This window comes from Bos mutus, chromosome 23 (genome assembly GCF_027580195.1).
Source record: "Bos mutus isolate GX-2022 chromosome 23, NWIPB_WYAK_1.1, whole genome shotgun sequence".
Taxonomy (NCBI): Eukaryota; Metazoa; Chordata; class Mammalia; order Artiodactyla; family Bovidae; genus Bos; species Bos mutus.
This window is the reverse complement of record NC_091639.1, coordinates 2,856,225-2,874,927: the sequence shown is the minus strand read 5'-3', so window position 1 is coordinate 2,874,927 and position 18,703 is coordinate 2,856,225. Positions and strand designations below refer to the sequence as shown.

The following is an 18,703-nucleotide window of genomic DNA, read 5'->3' as shown; positions in this document are numbered from 1 at the left end:
GGACATCTGCCTCTTGCTCACCAGCAGTAACTGTCCCCGTCTTCGCAGCAGGTTCAAAAGAAAGTCCTGAATGTACTCAGCAGAGCACTCAGTTTGGGGTTGAGGCACGCGGAGGCTGACACCAGCCAGGGGTCCCCGCCCCCGAGAGTCTGGCTTCATGGCTGGGGAGCCCCACTAAACACCTGGAGAACAACCAGAAAACCAGCCAGCGCTGGCCTGGGCGCGCGAGCAAGAGAGCAGGCTGGGCAGAGGGAGCTCGCAGAGATCCTGGGGCTGGAACAGCCTAGGGGTGTGAAGACTCAGGTCAGGAGGTGGAGGGCGTATTGGAAGGCAGGCACCCCGTGAGTGGGAGCGGAGACGGTGCAGGAAGTCCTGGCTCTTCAGCAGCTTCCTGGGCTTCGCAAGGGGCTCAGTGGCAAAGAACCCACCTGCCAATGCAGGAGACAGACCCAGGTTCGATGCCTGGGTCAGGAAGATTCCCCTGGAGCAGGAAGTGGCAACCCGCTCCAGTGTTGTTACCTGGAGAATCCCGTGGACAGAGGAGCCTGGGGGCTATAGTCCAAGGGGTCACAAAGAGTCAGACATGACTTACAGGCGGTCCAGTGGTCAAGACTCCACGCTTCCACTGCAGGGGGCGTGGGGTCAATCCCTGGTCGGAGAACTAAGATCCCACGTGCAGAATGGCCAAAAATTTTTTTAAAAAATAGTGTGTGCTTGACGCGCCACAGAGAGCCTCCCTTCAAGCTCACAACCGTGTAGTCAGGCAAGAATCCTGCCCCTGCTTGGCAGATGTGAAAACTCACGCTCTCTAGGGAAGGGACATGTTCAAAAGCGCAGGGACAGCGAGGCCGAGCCGTGTCCACGGCCGGCCAGGCTCACCTGGAGCGGGTGCATCGCTCCCACGTGAGGCCACCTACAGGCAGCCAGCGCGCTTCTCTGCTAGCACCGCGCCTGGCAACGCTTCACATGCTGCTCAGGAGCAGGTTTTCTTTCTTTAAAAAAAAGTTTAACGTTGGTATTAACTTTTTATCTGAAATGGTTTGAAACTCACAAGTATTTGCAGAAAAAGCAGAGAATTCCCGGGTTCACGTCTCATAACTTACCCCAGCGATAGTATCTCCTGTAACCTTGGCTCACTGGCAGAACCGGAAATCGATGCTCGGACGCTACTACTGACCCGGGTTCTCCAGCCTCGTGCTAAGGTCTCGGGCCGCCGCGCTGGGGGCCTGCATGTATATTGCAGGATGTCCACGGCATCCACGGCCTCGACCCTCTCAGTCCAGAGCCCCCCACCGCAGTGGTGAGCCCCGAAAACGTTCCCAGACTCAGTGACAGCTTTCAAGGTCCCAAATCACTTCACATTCTTTATTCAAATTAGGACTTTGGGTTCAGCACTTTTTTTCAAGTGTAGCACATACAGAAATATCACCATAACAGCAGAGAAGCTCACAGAAAACTTCCTCCAAATTCCTTAGAACTGAAAAGACATTTTCAAACCACAAAGATATAATCATCCTTTTAAAAATCGAGGAGAAACACAGGGGCTGGGTTCGGACTACAGTAGTTCTGTTTAAACAGTATCAGAATCACTCTCACAGAAACCTGTTACTCAAGCCAAACTTTCCACCAGGCACATTTTTCAGGCAAATGTCAAAACGAAGGTTAATGAGGTTACTTTCTCTCACATTATTAGCAGGGACTGTTGCAGAATTCCTCACAAGCACATTAAAGTATCCTGTCTGGGAGGGTGAGCGACAAGGACCACTCGGGCCCCCACAGCTCCAGCTTGGGAGGGCAGGCTCTGTGTGCACCCCCACACACACAGCCACGGCCTGTGACATGGACCCTGAGACATGCCCCCACCCCTCTGTGAGTCAGAGCTGTCCGGAGCAGCCTCCCTTGAGAGCTCAGGGCTTCCAGATACCCCGGGGTGAGCTGTGTTGCATTTTCAGACCCTGAAGGAATGATGTGGGTGGTTGGTGACATTGCAGTGGCCACAGACTCAACCACACCAGGCTGAAGTCAGACCATCGCTCACGCAAGGGAGCCCCTGTGCTGAAGCCGGGTCCCGCTACCGACCGTCCCCAGCCTCCGCGGTCACGTACAGGTAACAGGTCACAGGTGTCTGTCCTACAGAGAATGGCACCAATGGCTTTAGAAACCCTTGGCTTAACAGACTCATCCCTGGGGTCTCCTGAGTCACCTGCACGCTGTCGGGTCAGGGCCCCAGAGCCCTGCCCTGGTCTTCACAGCAGCCTGCAGCCCACCCTGCCCAGGCCAGGGTCTCAGGGCAGGGAGGCCCCGCCACCTGCAGGCCCAGGCCCCACATGGCACGTCCTCTCCCCAGCACCGGCTCCTGGCTCCAGGTTGGCGGGTCATGCAGAGCCGGGCAGCCCCCAGCCTCGGAACCGAAGACTTCGCAGGCCATTCTGAAAGTGTTTCCCCGGCCAGAAAAACTACTCTTTCAGGGCAGTTGCATCAGTACAGAAATTCCGTTTTTTTGTTGTTGTTAATCTTTTAAGATATTTATTTACGGATTTGGCTGCGTCTTAGCTGAGAGACTCAGGGTCTTTACTTGTGGCACGTGAGCTCTAGTTTCCTGGCCAGGGATCGAACCCCAGCCCCTGCATTAGGAGCACAGGGTCTGAGCAGCTGGACTACCAGGGACGTCCCCAGAAAGTCATTAAAAATGACAAAAAAAAAAAACCCAGCAAAGCCTTAAATGCCATTAACAGAAGCACTTCTGGTTCAGACACTTTGGGATGGGAAAATGAGCAAGGGAATCCCAGATCTAAACGTGGGCTGGTTTTGTTTTTCCGAAAGAACATATTCTCCTCAACCAGGCTGAAAAGGACATACAAAATGGAATTCTCTAAGCCATTTTAAGTGGTTCTGAATGTAAATGCACATTTCTTTTTATGTAATGTAAAAACAGACAAAACCTAACTTCCTACAAGAGACATCACCTGTTCCTCCCACTTCGGTTATGAAAAATGCCAACTCAGCTGCATCCGAACAACCTCCTGATGTCAGGAGTTCTTCTCCCAGAGCCGTCCCTGGAGGCGCTGTACCCACCAACACCGTAGAGCCCTGCCAGGCAGCCCCTTTAAGGACCATGAATTTCCCACCACCGTGAACTTCTCACGTGCTCAGGTGGGTGTTTTCTCAACAGAACACGTGTAGCTCTTTCTAGAAAGGCCTTCTGCAGGACTGCGCAGGAATTCTTCAACCTAGAGGTTAAATGTTTCAAGCTCAGTTCACCAGACACCTGCTTTCAGTCTTTACTCCATTCAGAGTTTCAGACCGAGTTTCCCATTTCTGGACACATTAGGAGGCTGCTGGTTCTCCTTGAGCAATGACTTAACAAGTTTCAGAGAACCTGAGCAGTGCCAGCAATACTAATGGGAGGGGTAATTACACAAGTCTGATTTCTCCAAAATGTCTGCAAGTGTCTCTACAGCATCTTTGCTTTCCCAGAGATGACTGTGTATCTAGATTTCCGGGTTGAAATGGCTCTGAACTGACGTCGTAGACTTCCGCTCTATTAGATTCACCAGGTACATCTCACTGTCACACCTTAACAGCGAGTCGTTGATCTTGGCCATCTCCCCGCAGCCCAAAGGTGACTCATTTCTTTCTTTACCAAAAATGTGTCTGTTCACAGAGGGTGAAGCCAAAGAACTAACTCTACAGGATGCAAATACTACATCAAAAAGATTCAAAGGGCTTTCAGTCCTAGTGAGCCTAAAGTTAGAGTGTTTACCTGTCCAGCCACCAGCCTGGGAGGCTGAAAGGCCCACCAAGGGCTGCGTCCTGACAGCCCGCTGATCAGATGGGAGCCTGGAGGAGGACGTGGAGACACAGCAGGTCACCTGGTGGAGCGTGTCCATCCATCACCAGTCCTGAGGAGAAGCAGGGTTGGCCTCTGCCAAAGGGGCTTCAGGCACCGGCCCGCTTACTGACAGTAAGGCCAGGATGGCCCTGCAGGAGGAGAGGAGGGTCACTGGGCTGGGCCCAGTTTCCGCTCAGTCCCTTACCTCTGTGACTGCACAAAGCACACCCCCCATGCTGGCAGACCGTCCAGGCCTGGCGTTGCGGGGGCTGGCCGGGCAAAGCTGACTGCAAACAGCCCACTGTTTGTCAGGGCTGCCTGCTAGGCTACAGCACGCACGGTGCCCCCTTTTAACCTACAAACCTGTGTCCCATGATGTGAGCCAGAAATGCACACCAGTACCGTGACGTCACACAAGAGCAGAACCTCCCATTTCTTCCCGAAGGCTGTTCCTTGCACTCCTGACAAAGTACACACGACATAGGTCACAATACCCTACGTGGCTCCAAGCCACACGCTCCTAAGAAACAAGCAGCTGAGTGAGGGAATGAGAAAGCCGAGCAGACTAAAACACGTAAACACCGCTGTGCCAGAGAGCAGAAACATGGGAAACTCATAAAATGATTCGCCAGGAGTCCAAAACAGACCTCCAGAAACTAAACGAGCAGCGGGCTCTGCGTGGCTCAAACCCACAGCATCACCCAGGAAGCCCTTCCCCTGGTCAGGGCAGGAGGGGTGCGGCAGGCGGGGGCGTGGCCAGGTGGGGAATCACAGCACACCGGTCGGGAGTCGGTCCCCCAGGCCCTGCAGCCGGACTCTGGATGACCACTGCCACCGCCCCCTGCTGCAGGACAGCTCCCGAGCTGTGGTCCTAGCGCCCACACAGAGCTGCCCGGTGTACCCAGAGCTCGGCCAGCTTCCAGGTCCAGTGGCCACACCCGCTGGGCCACTTTATCATTATAAAGTATTTGTTTATAAGCGCATGTGAATTAGGTCATCCACATGACCATTTTTTAAAGTCCGCTTTACTCCAACTGTAACTTGTAATTCATTAACTTCTGATGGCTTTCCACTCATAAATCAGTATTTAAACTTTTTCCATGATCAGTTACCTTTGGCAAACACTGCCATAGTCAAAAGGATATTTTACAAACCAGAGTTCAAACTAAATATTTCTATAGCTTGAGACATCCCATTTTGAGGCATGAAAATATCTGGCAGTTTTTTGTAGCTTGACGTTAATTCCGAGGGGTGCCATAGGTCAGCTGTCTTGACTTTCTATTATTTATTTTTTTCTTCTTCTTTTTTTCCCCTGCGGCATAGGGGATCTTAGTTCCTCAGCCAGGGATCAAACCCTCATTCCCTGCATTCTTAACCACTGGGCCACCAGGGAGGGAAGTCCCACTGCTATTTCTTAGAAGAAGCAGATGGAGTCCCCTCCCCAGTATAGGAATAATTGTACTTATTCCTATAAGTGTACTAAGATACTTATTTGGTGTCTTAGTGTTTACTGTAATCAACCAAGATTACCAAGAGTAAAGCAACCAGTTTTACCTTTACCCAAAGGAGGTTTATATCAAGTGACAAATTTTTACTAAAAGTTTAAGTGCTTTGTTAAATATAACTCTCAACATACAGTTTAAAAAAAAAAAAATACTACTTCTCTAGAGCAGGGGTTGGCAGACTTTCTCTAACGGGCCAGACAGTAAATATTTTAGAATTTGCCATAAGGTCTCTGTTGCATCTACTCAGCTCTGCACTTGTAGCAGGAAGATGACTGTGGATAACATATACATGAATGTGCATGGCTCTGTTCCTACAAACCTGTACTGACAGGCATGGAAATTTGAATTCTGTACACTTCTTATGTGTCACAAAAATAGTATTCTTTTGAATTCTTCCAACTATTTAAAAATGTAAAAGACATTCTTAGCTCTCAGGACCTACAAGAACAGCCTTCAGGCTGCATCTGGCCCATGGGCTGTAGGTTGCCTACCCTGCTTCTTAGAAAGCAGCTGTGAAACCACCGGTCCCTGAAGATGAGCATTGCAAAACGGAGCTGACTATACTAGCCGTGTGCCCGAACACGTGAAAACCAAGACGGACAGATTACCAAGGGATGACGGAGATTTGAAGAAGTCGAGTCCTCAGGAGGCTCACTGGCCCTGGTCGTGCATGGCCACCTTATCCTGGCATCCACGGCCATCAGCAGTGAATGAAGACCACCAACCAGACTGGTGCCCATAGCTGTAGCCTGTGCCCAGTGGGTTCAGAGCAGGATCTTCTTGGTGGGCAGGCTTCATCCTTCAAGTCACCACTCCCCACTGTGGCTCCAGGAGGCACAGAAAGCTCTTTCCTTCCCTCTTCTCCCGCCGGGGAGTCCAGCCACTGAGAGGCCAGCTTCTCTGACTGCCGATGGCCCAGAAGTCCAGCAGCGACCATGTGCTTTGCCTGCACAAAGGAGCTGGAGGCCGGGACCGGCTCTGGCGGCTCACAGCCAAGGCCTGACGATCACGCTGGCATTTCAACTCACCAAGCATCTTCTTCTGCCCGGGGAAAGAACGACTTATACGAAACATTTTTAAGAACACTCTAGCCCACTATGGAAAATCTAGGCCCTTTCCACATCCAAGAGGAGGGCTGGGACAAGGGAAATTTGAAAATACTGTGGTTTGCTTATTTTAAAGTGCAGCAGCATCCGCTGAAGATGGCCCAACTGCCAAGGCCTCCCAAACTGCGGGAGCTGAAATATCAAGTAGCAGACATGCACGTGGCCTTAAATTTTCAAAAGGATGTCTGTATGCAAGCGCAAACACTTCCCAGATCCCAATTAAGAGAAAAGGCAGCGAGACGGGAAGGCTCCCGCGGACCCACTATCCATGCCAGCCCTCGGTGCGGTGCTTCCACCTCTCCCTGAGAGCTGAGGGGGCGTCCACAGTTAAAAACAAATCCCAAAGGTTTGCAGCCTCGTTCAAGAGTCTTTTATTCGTGGGGAAAGTCACTGCTCGGAATCTTGAGGACTTCTTCCCATTCGATGCAGGGCGAGAATTCCAAAGGCCAAAGCGGCTGGGAAGGCAGGGCGCTTGGCCCGGGCTCCGTGCTTGCTGGCAGGATCTGTCTGGGTGCCAAGGAGCTTGCACTGAGGGCCTCCCTCTCTCCGGGGGCACGATGCCCGACTGCCTGGGCGCCGCACGCCATCAGCGCAGCCCCGCGGGCTCAGAGCGCGTCGGGCGGGCGCCCCGAGCGCAGCGTGTAGTTAGCCCCCGCGTTGTTGTCCCAGTACTCGCCCTGGGCGCAGCGGTAGCAGATGGCGAAGTGGACGGCGAGGCCCGGAGCGTCCGCGTCCTCCCCCTCCTTGGGCAGCAGGCCCGGGGGCAGGGACAGCGCGAAGTGGAAGCGCTCGGCGTCGGGCTCCTCGGCGTCCCCTGCCTCCCCCGACGGCGCGTCCGGCGGCAGAGGCTTCTCGGGCTCGGGCCGCAGCTCGGCCGGCACGTCCAGGAAGGAGCGCCACTCGGTGAAGGTGTAGCGCACGGCCACGGTGCGCGGCCCGGGGCAGCCCAGCACCCGGCCCGAGCCGGTCACCTCCGCGCCGCCGGACGCCGCGCACTGCACGCGCTCCAGGCACACGCGCTGTCTCCGCAGGCGCGCGGCCGCGGCGCTCGGCCCCGGCAGCTCGAAAAGGGGCTGCAGCCCGGGCGGCGGCGGCGCGCGGCGGGGCGCGGCCACCACGGCGGCCAGCAGGCTGGGGAGCCCCTCCAGGTCCTCGGCGCGCGCCGGGAAGCTGCGCAGACGGGAGAGCACGGCGGGCGGCACCTGCGGCTCCTCGGCCTCGCTGAAGTGCTTCACGCGGGCCAGGCTCAGCCCTAGCGCGTCTGCGAACTGAACCCGCTTCTTGCACTTGGCGCAGCAGTCGCCCGGACCGAGCGGCGCGTCCTCGGCCGCCTCGCCGCCCTCCGGCCCCGGGGCAGGCGGCTGGCGCTGCCGCAGGACCTGGGCCGCCTGCAAGATCGTGTCGGCGGGCAGCAAGAAGGAGCGCGCGCGGCGGCGGCCCTCCAGCTGCGCCTCCTGCTCCCGCGGGGTGACCAGCTCCTGCGAGGACCCACGCTCGGCGTCGGGTCTCGGGGCCGCCGCCACGCAGCCGCCCTCCGTGATGGGCGCTCCCGCGGCGGGCGGCTCCCCGGCTGCCCGGGGCTCTTCCGAGGGCGCGGGTCCCGGCGCCTCCGCACTTAGCAGCACCCCCCGGGGCTCCATGACGCCCTGGCCCGGGACTTGTCCTCGGGACACTTGACGCCTGGGGAGGTGCAGAGAGAGCGCCGCGCCCGCCTCGGTCCGAGAGGAAAAGGCAGGTCCAGTCGGGAGGCTCGGGGGTTTGACCGCGCTGCCCGGAGCAGGGTGGGAGGAGGGCGCGGGCCGGGCGCGGCCGCAGGGACTGAAGCCGGCCCGCGGAGAGGGCGGGCCCGAGGGGCGCGGAATCCGGGCGGGCGGGGTCCCCGGCTCACCCAGTCCTGCCCGCCGAGCCCCGAGGTTAGCGCGCACTCAGCTCGGTCGTCCTTCTCACCGCGAGGTCGGCCCAGCGGGTCCGGACGGGTCCGCCCTCCCGAGGGTCGCGGCGCGGTCTCCCGCGCGCTGTCGCAGCGGCCGAGAAGGCGCAAAACTCGCCGGCGGGGCAGCTGGGCGGCGGCGGGCCTCGCGAATCGGCTTATCCTTCCTCCCCAAGTTTCAGGCGCTCAGAAGCGGGCCCGGCCCGGCGCGATCGCCCCACGGGCGCCGGTGGACCCGGACCAGGTCCGGGCCGGAGGCTGCGCGGGGCCAGGGACCAGGCGGGGGCCGCTTCCGAGCGCCTCTGGAGGCCATTCGCGCGGGGCCCGGGCGCACGTCCCGCCCCGCCCCTCTCCCCGCCCGCCGCGCTCGGCCGGAGCAGGGGGACCTGGGTCACTGCCCGGCCTCCTGGAGCGGGCCCGCCGCGCGTCCCGGCCTTCCCAGGGATGCGAACCGAGGCGGGGAGGGGTGCTGGGGTGCTGCCCAAAGCGTCTTCTGGTTGGTTTCGCTTTGTTTCCTTTTTAAGGCTAACTTTGGCTGCCTGTAGGTCGGAGTTTCCCAAGTCTGTCACCTGGCCGGGGTGTGCGAGCTCAGGACTGGGCCCACCCTAGGGTTCCAGTCTGTAGGCCCGGGGTGGGGCCGCAAAGTATTTCTCTCAGGAACATGCGTGAGCTCCTTCGTGGCCTCCCACGCTAGCGTGGAACGCCTTGATTGCCTGTCAACCTGGGGACTTACAAGAGGCCCCAGACATACCTGGCGTGTCTATCCATTGGAACAAAGACAAGCTTTGGGGAAGATCATTGTTTTTACATTTACCCAAACGCTGACATAGGGCCTCCCTCATAGCTCAGTTGGTAAATCATCTGCCTGCAATCCAGGAGACGAGTTTGAATTCTGGGTCAGGAAGATCCCCTGGAGAAGGAAATGGCAACCCACTCCAATATTCTTGACTGGAGAATCCCATGGACAGAGGAAGGAGCCTGGCGGGCTACAGTCCACGGATCGCAAGAGTTGGACACGACTTAGCAACTACACCACCACCACCACCACTACTAAAGGCTGACATGCTAGGGAGTGAAATACAAAATCCGCAAACTATCTTAAAGATCAGATAGAACTTGTCAGAGACTTTGAGGCTGTGGAGACCCTCCTGGGCTTCTGCTTCTTCAGCCCTTCCCCCCGACCCCACCACCACCACCAGCACCTCCCATCCCCACCAGCACCCCACCCCTCCTCCAGGGCGGCACACGAGGAAGGCGGAACTTAAGGAGGCCTGGCTGTAAGGGCCTGTGGGCTGGTCCAGCTGTCCTGTCCCACTCTTTGGTGGAACGTGGGATGCTCTGGTATATGGGAGGAGGCCGAGGTTAACCAGAAAGTCGGGGAAGTAGATATAGAAGAAGGCGGCTCCGACCCCATTAGGGAGGCCAGGGAGCCTTGGTGAGGGAGAGGAGTGGGGTTAACAGGAGGGCCGCTGCGAGGAACGTTTCAGCCACATCGAGGGGTGGGGGGGTGCCTGCGAGAGTGGCCGCAGGCGGGGTCCCCTTCCAGGTTCCTTAAGGCAGCCTCTGACTACCGTAGCGGCCTGGGCCTGGGTGCCCAACACCGGGCCCCTGTGTTCCTGTCTCAGCCCTCCTCCACATGGCCGCTCCTGGGGGAGGCCGACCCCTCTCTCCTCCAGAACAGCTCCTGTCTCGTCCAGGAGGAGCCCCCTCCCTGCCCAGACGGCTCAGGAATGAGCGATGTAGGATGTGAGGTGGGCATCTGAGAGGCAGCATCCAAGGGAAGTGTCCTTTCTCCCTAGAGGAGATGGACGCTGATGTCACGGCCACCTTGCCACGGTCAGCGGTGGGGCAGTTTCTGCACGTGGGGAACGCAGGGCCCTGTAGGCCATCATGTGCTCCAGCTGCTAAGGGGATGTTTCCAGAGAGGGCTGCTGGCACTCTAAGCAGGACAGTTCTTTGTTCTGACCGTCTGCTGCGAACTAAGGGCTTTCATTCCCGGAGGCCCACCCTCCAAATGTTGTCAGCAGCCACAGCAGTCGTACCCCGGTTTGCAGACACCCCAGCTGCGGGTGGTATGACCCCACTGTCACTGAGAACCAAGAGCCCATGGACCACCTCCCACATGGAGTGAAATGCCACCTTCTGGTTCAGTTAGCGTGATGGAGCTTTCTGCCTCTTGTAGACCAGTGTCCTAACAGGAAGGCATTTTTATTCATTTGTTTAGCTGCACCGGGTGTCCGTGTGGATCTTGCGTTGTGGCATGTGTTAGACCAGGGGGTCTAACCTGGGCCCCCTGCATTGGGAGTTCACTTCTGCAAACCCTCAGCATCATTGCCTGCTTCCCCGGGATGGCCTCTTACCAAGTCCGGCCCTGGCTCGTTCTGACTTGTTTCCAAGTTTTATCTCCAGTTAGCACAGCTCCGCTTGCAGAGCAGGGACTGTGTCTAACTGGTCTTTCTTACTTTCCCAGGATGTAGAATCGGAGGCGTGGTCTGAACTAAAGACCCAGGAGACAGGATAGCCAAGTTTAAATTTCAGTACCGCCTTTTCTGCAGGTTCTGTGACCTCTCTGAGCTGTGGTCTCACCTGTAAAGTGTACCATGTACCCACCCACTTGAAGAAGCAAAGCCTGCGACATGCTCTGCAAGAAGCCCCCGGCCTTGGTGCACAATGACCGTTTTCTGTTATCACCTGCCAGCACAGCGTGCTCATCCATTAATTCACCGTATGTTTATTGCATGCCTGCTCCGTGCCAGACACTCCTAGGTACTGGAAACACAGCACTCAACAAAATGCGAGTCTCTGCCTCCTGCGAGCTCACATTCTAGCGTCAGGATGGGAGAGAAACAACACACACATGAATAAAGTATGCAGCATCCCTGTAATGATGCTTGTGGGAAATACAGGCTTCCCTGGTGGCTCAGTGGCAAAGAATCTACCTGCCAGTTCAGGAGATGCAAGTTCAATCCCTGGGCCAGGAAGATCCTCTGGAGAAAGAAATGGCAACCCACTTCCGTTTCTTGCCTGGGAAATCCCATGGACAGAGGAGCCTGGTGGGCTACAGCCCACGGGGTCACAAAGAGTTGGGACACGACTGAGTGACTAAACGATAGGAAATACAAAGCCCTGCACATAGCAGAGACTCCTTAGGCGAGTTGACTGAGTCTAGTTCTCTCCCCTACCCTCCCATCCCCCACTTTCTCTCAGTCCCAACATCCCGTTTCCAATGAGATTGTATAATATGGGGCCCAAACTTTGAAGACGGGCAGTGTAGACGTCATGCACCAGCCCAGGGCGCAGGCCTGGAACGGGCAGCTGCATGGGAGAACGGAGCCCACACGACATCCCGCCCGTGACCTGGGGAGACACCTCGGGTGGTTTGAGGTGCGTCTTCCTCCCGGGAGCAGGCTTGTACTCCCAAGTTTGCATTTCTTAGGGATCGATGCTCGCTGCCCTGTGAAGTCAGGAGAGTCAACAGCAGACCGGGCCGTGTGGGGTGAGGGGCTGGGAGGCGCGGGCTGGCCGGAGTTTCTGACCCCGGGCACCGGCCTCCAGCCTCGTGTTTCTGCTGCAGAAGCTGTTTACCTCTCCTCCGCTCCCTCCGGACTCTGACGTCCCAGAGTTGGGCGTGGATCTCCCTCTCGTGTGGGCCAAGACACAACAGCACCACAGGGCAAACGCCTGCTTGTCAACAGAGGAAGACCAAAGGCCCGGGGTCGGGAGGTAGGCGCCCACGCCTAGAGCAAAGCGGAAGATGGGGACGTGGGATCTTTTTCAAAGGGAAGAATGAGGGTTAGAGCGTCTGCTTACACTGTGATCTATGTAGGCTTCTCCTGAGATGTTAAATGTGCGAAAGCCAATTTGTTCCTGCAACATTCCCATAGCCAAGCATGAACATATTAGTTCATACAAATTTTAAACCTTCATATTAAAGTGTGTTGCCATTTCCTTCTCCAGGGGATCTTCCCTACCCAGGGATCGAACCCCGGTCTCCTGCACTGCAGGCAGATTCTTTACCAACTGAGCTACAAGGGAAGCCCTCCCCTCTCGTCGGGTCCTACTTCCGTCATGGGCTGTTGTTACTTTCCCAATGAAAAACAGTTAATGGAAAGTCAAGGAAAACAAGGTGGGAGCAGGAATTTTTACCTTGAATAAACCTAAAAGAAATTAAAGTAGAAAAAAAGGAAAACAGACAGCAGACATTGAAGCAATTTGATATACTCAAATAGTGCGGAGACACGGACTGTAAAACTAAGTGTAACACATCAAACAAGAGTAATAACAGGACTTCCCTGGCGGCTTCCCTGGTGGCTCAGGCAGTAAAGAACCCGCCTGCTGATGGAAGAGACACGGGTTTGATCCCTGGCCTGGGAAGATCCCACGTGCCGCGGAGCAACTAAGCCGGTGTGCCCCAACTACTGAGCCGGTGCTCTGGAGCCCGGAGCCACAACTACTGAGCCCCCCAGCCCTAGAGCCTGTGCTCCGCAGCAAGAGAAGCCACCGAAATGAGAAGCCTGCACACCACAGCTAGACAGTAATCCCCACCAGCCACACCTAGAAAAAGCCCCTGCAGCACAGAAGCACTGATGCTTTTGAACTGTGGTGTTGGAAATCAGTCCTGAATATTCACTGGAAGGACTGATGCTGAAGCTGAAACTCCAATACTTTGGCCATCTTATGAGAAGAGCCGACTCATTGGAAAAGACCCTGATGCTGGGAGGGATTGGGGGTAGGAGGAGAAGGGGACAACAGAGGATGAGATGGTTGGATGGCATCACCGACTCAATGGACATGGGTTTGGGTGGACTCCGGGAGTTGGTGATGGACAGGGAGGCCTGGTGTGCTGCAATCCCTGGGGTCGCAAAGAGTCGGACATGACTGAATGACTGAACTGAGCATAGATGACCCAGCACAGCCAATAAATAATTAAAAAAAAAAAATGATAACAGTAACAGACTGAGACAGAGAGAGGAAGAGGTAACAGCTGGAGGCAGACAGCTCAGGGTCCCCACTGGAGGCCACAGCTTGGACCCGAGGTGCCCACGAATCCCCCGCCCAGGGATGCCTGGAAGCTGAGCTACTCAGAGCCCTGGCAAGGCCCAGAAACAGAAAAAGGCGAGGCCAGAGGGAGTCCAGGCTGGGGGCAGGACCTCGTCCAGGCCAACTCTCCCTGGCCCCGGGGCTGGGCTGGGGGAACAGGGCTGACTGTAGGGTGTGAACTAAAGGCGGGGTCCTTAGACTGCGTCCCCACGGAGGGTTGCGAGCTGTGGGTCTGGGCAGAGAGCTGGCAGCATCCGAGGCCACTCGTGCAGGACCTGTTTCCAGTGCTGACCCCTCGGGGCCAAGAGAAGTGTGGCTCCAGGCTTCTCCCTGGACTCCAGCCTCCTCCGCTCTGCAGGCAGAGAGCCCGGTCAGACTCTTCAGGGGCATGAACTCCGAGGCAGACCTGGACCTTAGAAACTGGAACGACAATAGAGGAGTCGTGGGGCTTCCCTGGTGGCCCAGTGGCTGAGACTCCACGCTCCAGTGCAGGGATCCCATGCTTGACTCCGGGTCAGGGAACTAGATCCCTCATGCCGCAGCTAAGACCCCGTGCAGCCAAATAAATAAATAACTATTTTTTGAAAAGGAGTCATAACTGCATCGGAGCCTAATGTAGGGGAGCAAGTCCCCAAAAACTCTGAACGGAGACGAGGGCGTCAGGCAGCGCCCCTGGGTCTCCCCCACCGACCTCTTTGGTGCCAAGGTTGGGACAGAGGGCAAACGGGGAGGTGCAGGGAGGCTGGGGAGGCTGGAGCTGCCCCTTTGGGTTGAAGCACGTGCCAGGCTCTCAGTTACTGCGGGCTGGACAGCAGGGTCACTGAGCGTTCGGCTCCTGGGATGTTATGTCAAAACTATCTTCAGAGCGAAATTAAGATATCACTTGCCTTTTCCACTTTGCAGACATCTGCACTGCACAGAAGCAGTGGTGAGTAAAACCGTGCCCACGTCATTTAAGAATATCCTGGATAAACCATTAAAAATTATACTATTAAGTCTCAACACTGAGTCCCTGACCTTAATATCCTATGTGACAAAATGGGCCACACGCAAAAAGCCCTTCTACTCCTGACATGCGATGACTGCTCTGGGGAAGGGCACCCAGGAGACTGTTGTGAGCTGAGCCAGAAGCTTTTTTTTTTTTTTTTTTTTTTCCATGAAACATAATTTCTACTTAAAGGAATGATGAATAAACCATGGGCATTCACATTCGGGTGTGGAATAGACATTTTCTTGAAAATTACTGAAGCAAATCTCTGACTTCAGGGGAAGCAACTGGAAGAATGCGTTGCCAATCCTGAAATCTGAACTTTGAAGGAAAAATGGTAATTTGAAATGCCTGCATCTACCGTGGGACCGACAGCTTCCCAGCACTGACAGGCTTCTGTGATGGGATCAGCAGAGCAGCAGATGGGACTTTTGGTAGCGGGTGATGACAGGCCGCCAGGTTTGGGAGATCTGCATTTCTCAGTAAATCTGAATTTTCCAAACAGCCCGTGTATGATGTCACATGTGGGGGCCACTGTGTATAAAACAGATGAACAATTGCGCAGGGAACTGCATTCAACAGAAATAATCTACAACGGAAAAGAGTCTGAAACAGAACAGATGGATCTGAGTCACTTTGCTGTACGTCTGAAACTAACGCAGCTCTGTAAATCAACTGTCCTTCAATTTAAAATCGGTTTAAAGAAATCTTTTAAATTATCCCTGTAGGGCATCTCTGTGCTGGTAGTCAACCAGAGGGGAAAACTTAAGGTCTACTCAGGCCTCTTCTGAGCCTGCACCCTTGCCAAGGTATGTGCTGTGACTTTCTGATTGCTTTGTATATATGGTTTCTTTTGAATGTTTTAATCCTTTAATGTCTGACTCCCAAAAGGGGGGAAAAAAAAAAACTTAAAGGAGGGAAAAAAACAGAATCTGAAAACAAGCACCAGTTCTTTTTTGTAAGATTTTTAAAAATGTATTTGGCTGCACCCGGTCACAGCTGCTACACTCAAGATCTCCCGTCTTCACTGGGGCGGCGGGATCTTCAGTAGCAGCATACAGACTCTTTAGTTGTTAATCTTTGGTTATAGTTGTTCAGTCGCCAAGTCTTGTCTGACTCTTCGAGACCCCGTGGACTGCAACACACCAGGCTTCCCTGTCTTTCACCATCTCCGGAGTTTGCCCAAGTTCGTGTCCATCGAGCTGGTGATGCCATCCAACCACCTCATCCTCTGTCGCCCTCTTCTTCTCCTGCCTTCACTCTTTCCCAGTATCAGGGTCTTTTCCAACAAGTCAGCTATTTGCGTCAGGTGGCCAAAGTATAACCTAGTTCCCTAACCAGGGATCAAACCCTGGCTCCCTGCATCGAGTCTTAGCCACTGGACCACCGGGGAAGTCCCAGGCACCAGCTCTTTAAATTTTCTGGAAGTTGTTTCTGCTGGAAGAGGCAGGGTACGTAACAAGGATGGTGAAGGTTGCAAAAATGCTGACCATCTCTGGGTCTGCGGGCTTCCCTTATGGCTCAGCTGGTAAAGAATCCGCCTGTAATGCAGAAGACCTGGGTTCAATTCCTGGGTTGGGAAGATCCCCTGGAAAAGGGAAAGGCTACCCACTCCCGTATTCTGGCCTGCAGAATTCCATGGACTGTATGGTCCATGGGGTTGCAAAGAGTCGGACATGACTCAGTGAGTTTCGCTTCCGCTTGCTCTGGGTCTGCTGATCAGAGCACAGAGCCCTGTTCATGGAGGGCAGGGTCCTTCTTGCCTCCCCTGGCTCCTGCACGCTGCCTGTGGCCAGTTCTCTGAGCCTGCCTGCCCGGGGGCAGTGCTGGGGGCAAGTGCTGGGGTGGTAGGGAACGCTGCTGTGATAGGAGCTGAAATCGACCAAACTTGACAGGCATGAGAAATGGTCAGAAAGTGTGGTTTTCAGCCACCAGTTTCTTCCTTTATAATTTTATTACTTTGTTGTTGTTGTTTAAAAATATTATATTGAGAGAGCAATGGTTTACAGCATTTTGAAAGTGAAAGGCACTCAGTCGTGTCCAACTCTTTGAGACCCCATGGACTATACAGTCCATGGAATTCTCCAGGCCAGAATACTGGAGTGGGTTGCCTCTCCCTTCTCCAGGGGATCTTCCCAACGCAGGGATCAAACCCAGGTCTCCGGCATTACAGGCAGATCCTTTACCAGCTGAGCTACCAGGGAAGCCCAAGAATACTGGATATCTTATACATGTAGAAATTTTTTTCTTTAAAAAAATGATGGTAAAAGAAGACTTCATGAATGAACTTGCCATCTTAGCCTCTTTAAAGCCTGCAGTTCAGTGGCATCAAGAACACCCACAGCGTTGAGCACCATCACCAGCTGGACTCCTTCCATCTTCCCAAACTGAAACTCTTCATTCATGAAACAGTGACTCCTCCTTCCGCCCACGCCCCAGCCCCTGGCAACACCCATTCTACTTTTGGCGTCCATGAATCCGATGAATCTAGGTGCTTCATATAAGTGGAATCATGCTACGATGGGCTTATCTCACTCAGCGTAACATCTAAAACGTTCATCCACGCTGTAGCCCATGTCAGAAGGTCCTTCCTTTTAAAGGCTGCGTAATATTCCAACGTGTGTTTATGCCACAGTTTGTTTGCCTGGGCATCCCCTGATGGACACCAGAGGTAGGTAGACAACCGGTTCCTTGAGCCGAGGTTAGACCTCACGCTGAAATCGTTGGGGGATGACGTTGCTGAAGCAGAGCAGCACATGCCTGTGTCAGATTGCGGGGCTCACTGACCAAATGCCACCGGGGCCTCCACTCTGCAGGCTGTGATACAGGCTGTGGGGGATGCGGGCCGAGAGAGATGAAGAAATACAGCTTCTCACAGATGTCTTCCTGGGTTTTAAGACAAAAAATTTCCTCTTTAAATTTTCCTCCCAGTTCGGACTGCTTTCAATCCTAGTTTTATGGTGCCGTTGTTCAGTCGCCTAGTCGTGTCTGACTCTGCAACCCCATGGACTGCAGCATGCTAGGCTTCCCTGGCCTTCAGTATCTCCCAGAGTTTGCTCAAACTCATGTCCATTAAGTCAGTGATGCCATCCAACCATCTTGTCTTCTGTCGTCCCCTTCTCCTCCTGCCCTCAATCTTTCCCAGCATCAGGGTCTTTTCAAATGAGTCAGCTCTTCGCATCAGGTGGCCAAAGTATTGGAGTTTCAGCTTCAACATCAGTCCTTCCAATGAATATTCAGGACTGATTTCCTTTAGGATGGACTGGTTGGATCTCCTTGCTGTCCAAGGGACTCTCAAGAGTCTTCTTCAACACCACAGCTCAAAAGCATCAATTCTTCGGCGCTCAGCTTTCTTCTCAGTCCAACTCTCACATCCATACATGACCACTGGAAAAACCATAGCCTTGACTAGCCGGACCTTTGTCGGCAAAATGACATCTCTGCTTTTTAATATTCTGTCTAGATTTGTTGTAACTTTTCTTCTGAGGACTAAGCGTCTTTTTACTTTTGTGGCTGCAGTCACTGTCCGCATTGATTTTGGAGCCCAAGAAAATAAAATCTGTCAGTTTCCACTTTTTCTCCCTCTCTTGCCACGAGGTGATGGGGCCAGATGCCAGGATCTTAGTTTCCTGGACGTTGAGTTTTAAGCACTTTTATGTTAGCCTCTTACTTCTTGGAAGGTGACACCATGCCAGGCCACCTGGGGACCCCATGTTTATAAGGACTACATTGAATTGAGATGTGTGTTTTCATAAACTCTATCCAGTGACAAACTGGCTGCTATCCAGTTTTTATAGAAAAGCAGACAAAGCATCCCTGGCTTTCATGTTGTGGGAGGCGAGAAGGCTGGCATGGAATGCTCAGATTTCCTCTCCTTCCTGACCTCTGTCCGATGTCAGCCTCCAAGGAAAGTGGGCTCTGTTTTCTGAGCAAACATCTACATGATGCCAAACAAACTGGATGGAAAGCCAGCAGCCAGCGGTTTGGTCTCTGGATGGCAGAAGGACCAGCAGGGGGTAGCGTGGCTCAGTTCTCTGCTTTATCTACAGACTTAAGACTTAACTGTCCAGAGACCGTTTCAGGCTTTAGAAGGGAGTTCTCTGCTTTATCCTACAGACTTAAGACTTAACTGTCCACAGACCGTTTCAGACTTTAGAAGGGAGTTCTCTGCTTTATCTACAGACTTAAGACTTAACTGTCCAGAGACCGTTTCAGGCTTTAGAAGGGGAACTAGGGCTCTCAGCCAGAGGGATCTGGGCTTCTCTGTTTTGGAAAGCAGCAACATCATGCCCAGTGTCACTT

The 18,703-nt window shown here is 54.3% G+C and overlaps 1 protein-coding gene across 1 annotated transcript; it reads right to left on the bottom strand.

The window, feature by feature from the left end:
• PPP1R3G (protein phosphatase 1 regulatory subunit 3G) lies at positions 1-8,665 on the bottom strand. The gene has a single exon (XM_070361062.1). It carries the CDS (start codon positions 8,081-8,083, stop codon positions 7,049-7,051), a length of 1,035 nt encoding a protein of 344 aa, XP_070217163.1. The 5' UTR covers positions 8,084-8,665; the 3' UTR covers positions 1-7,048.
• Positions 8,666-18,703: the final 10,038 nt, after the last annotated feature.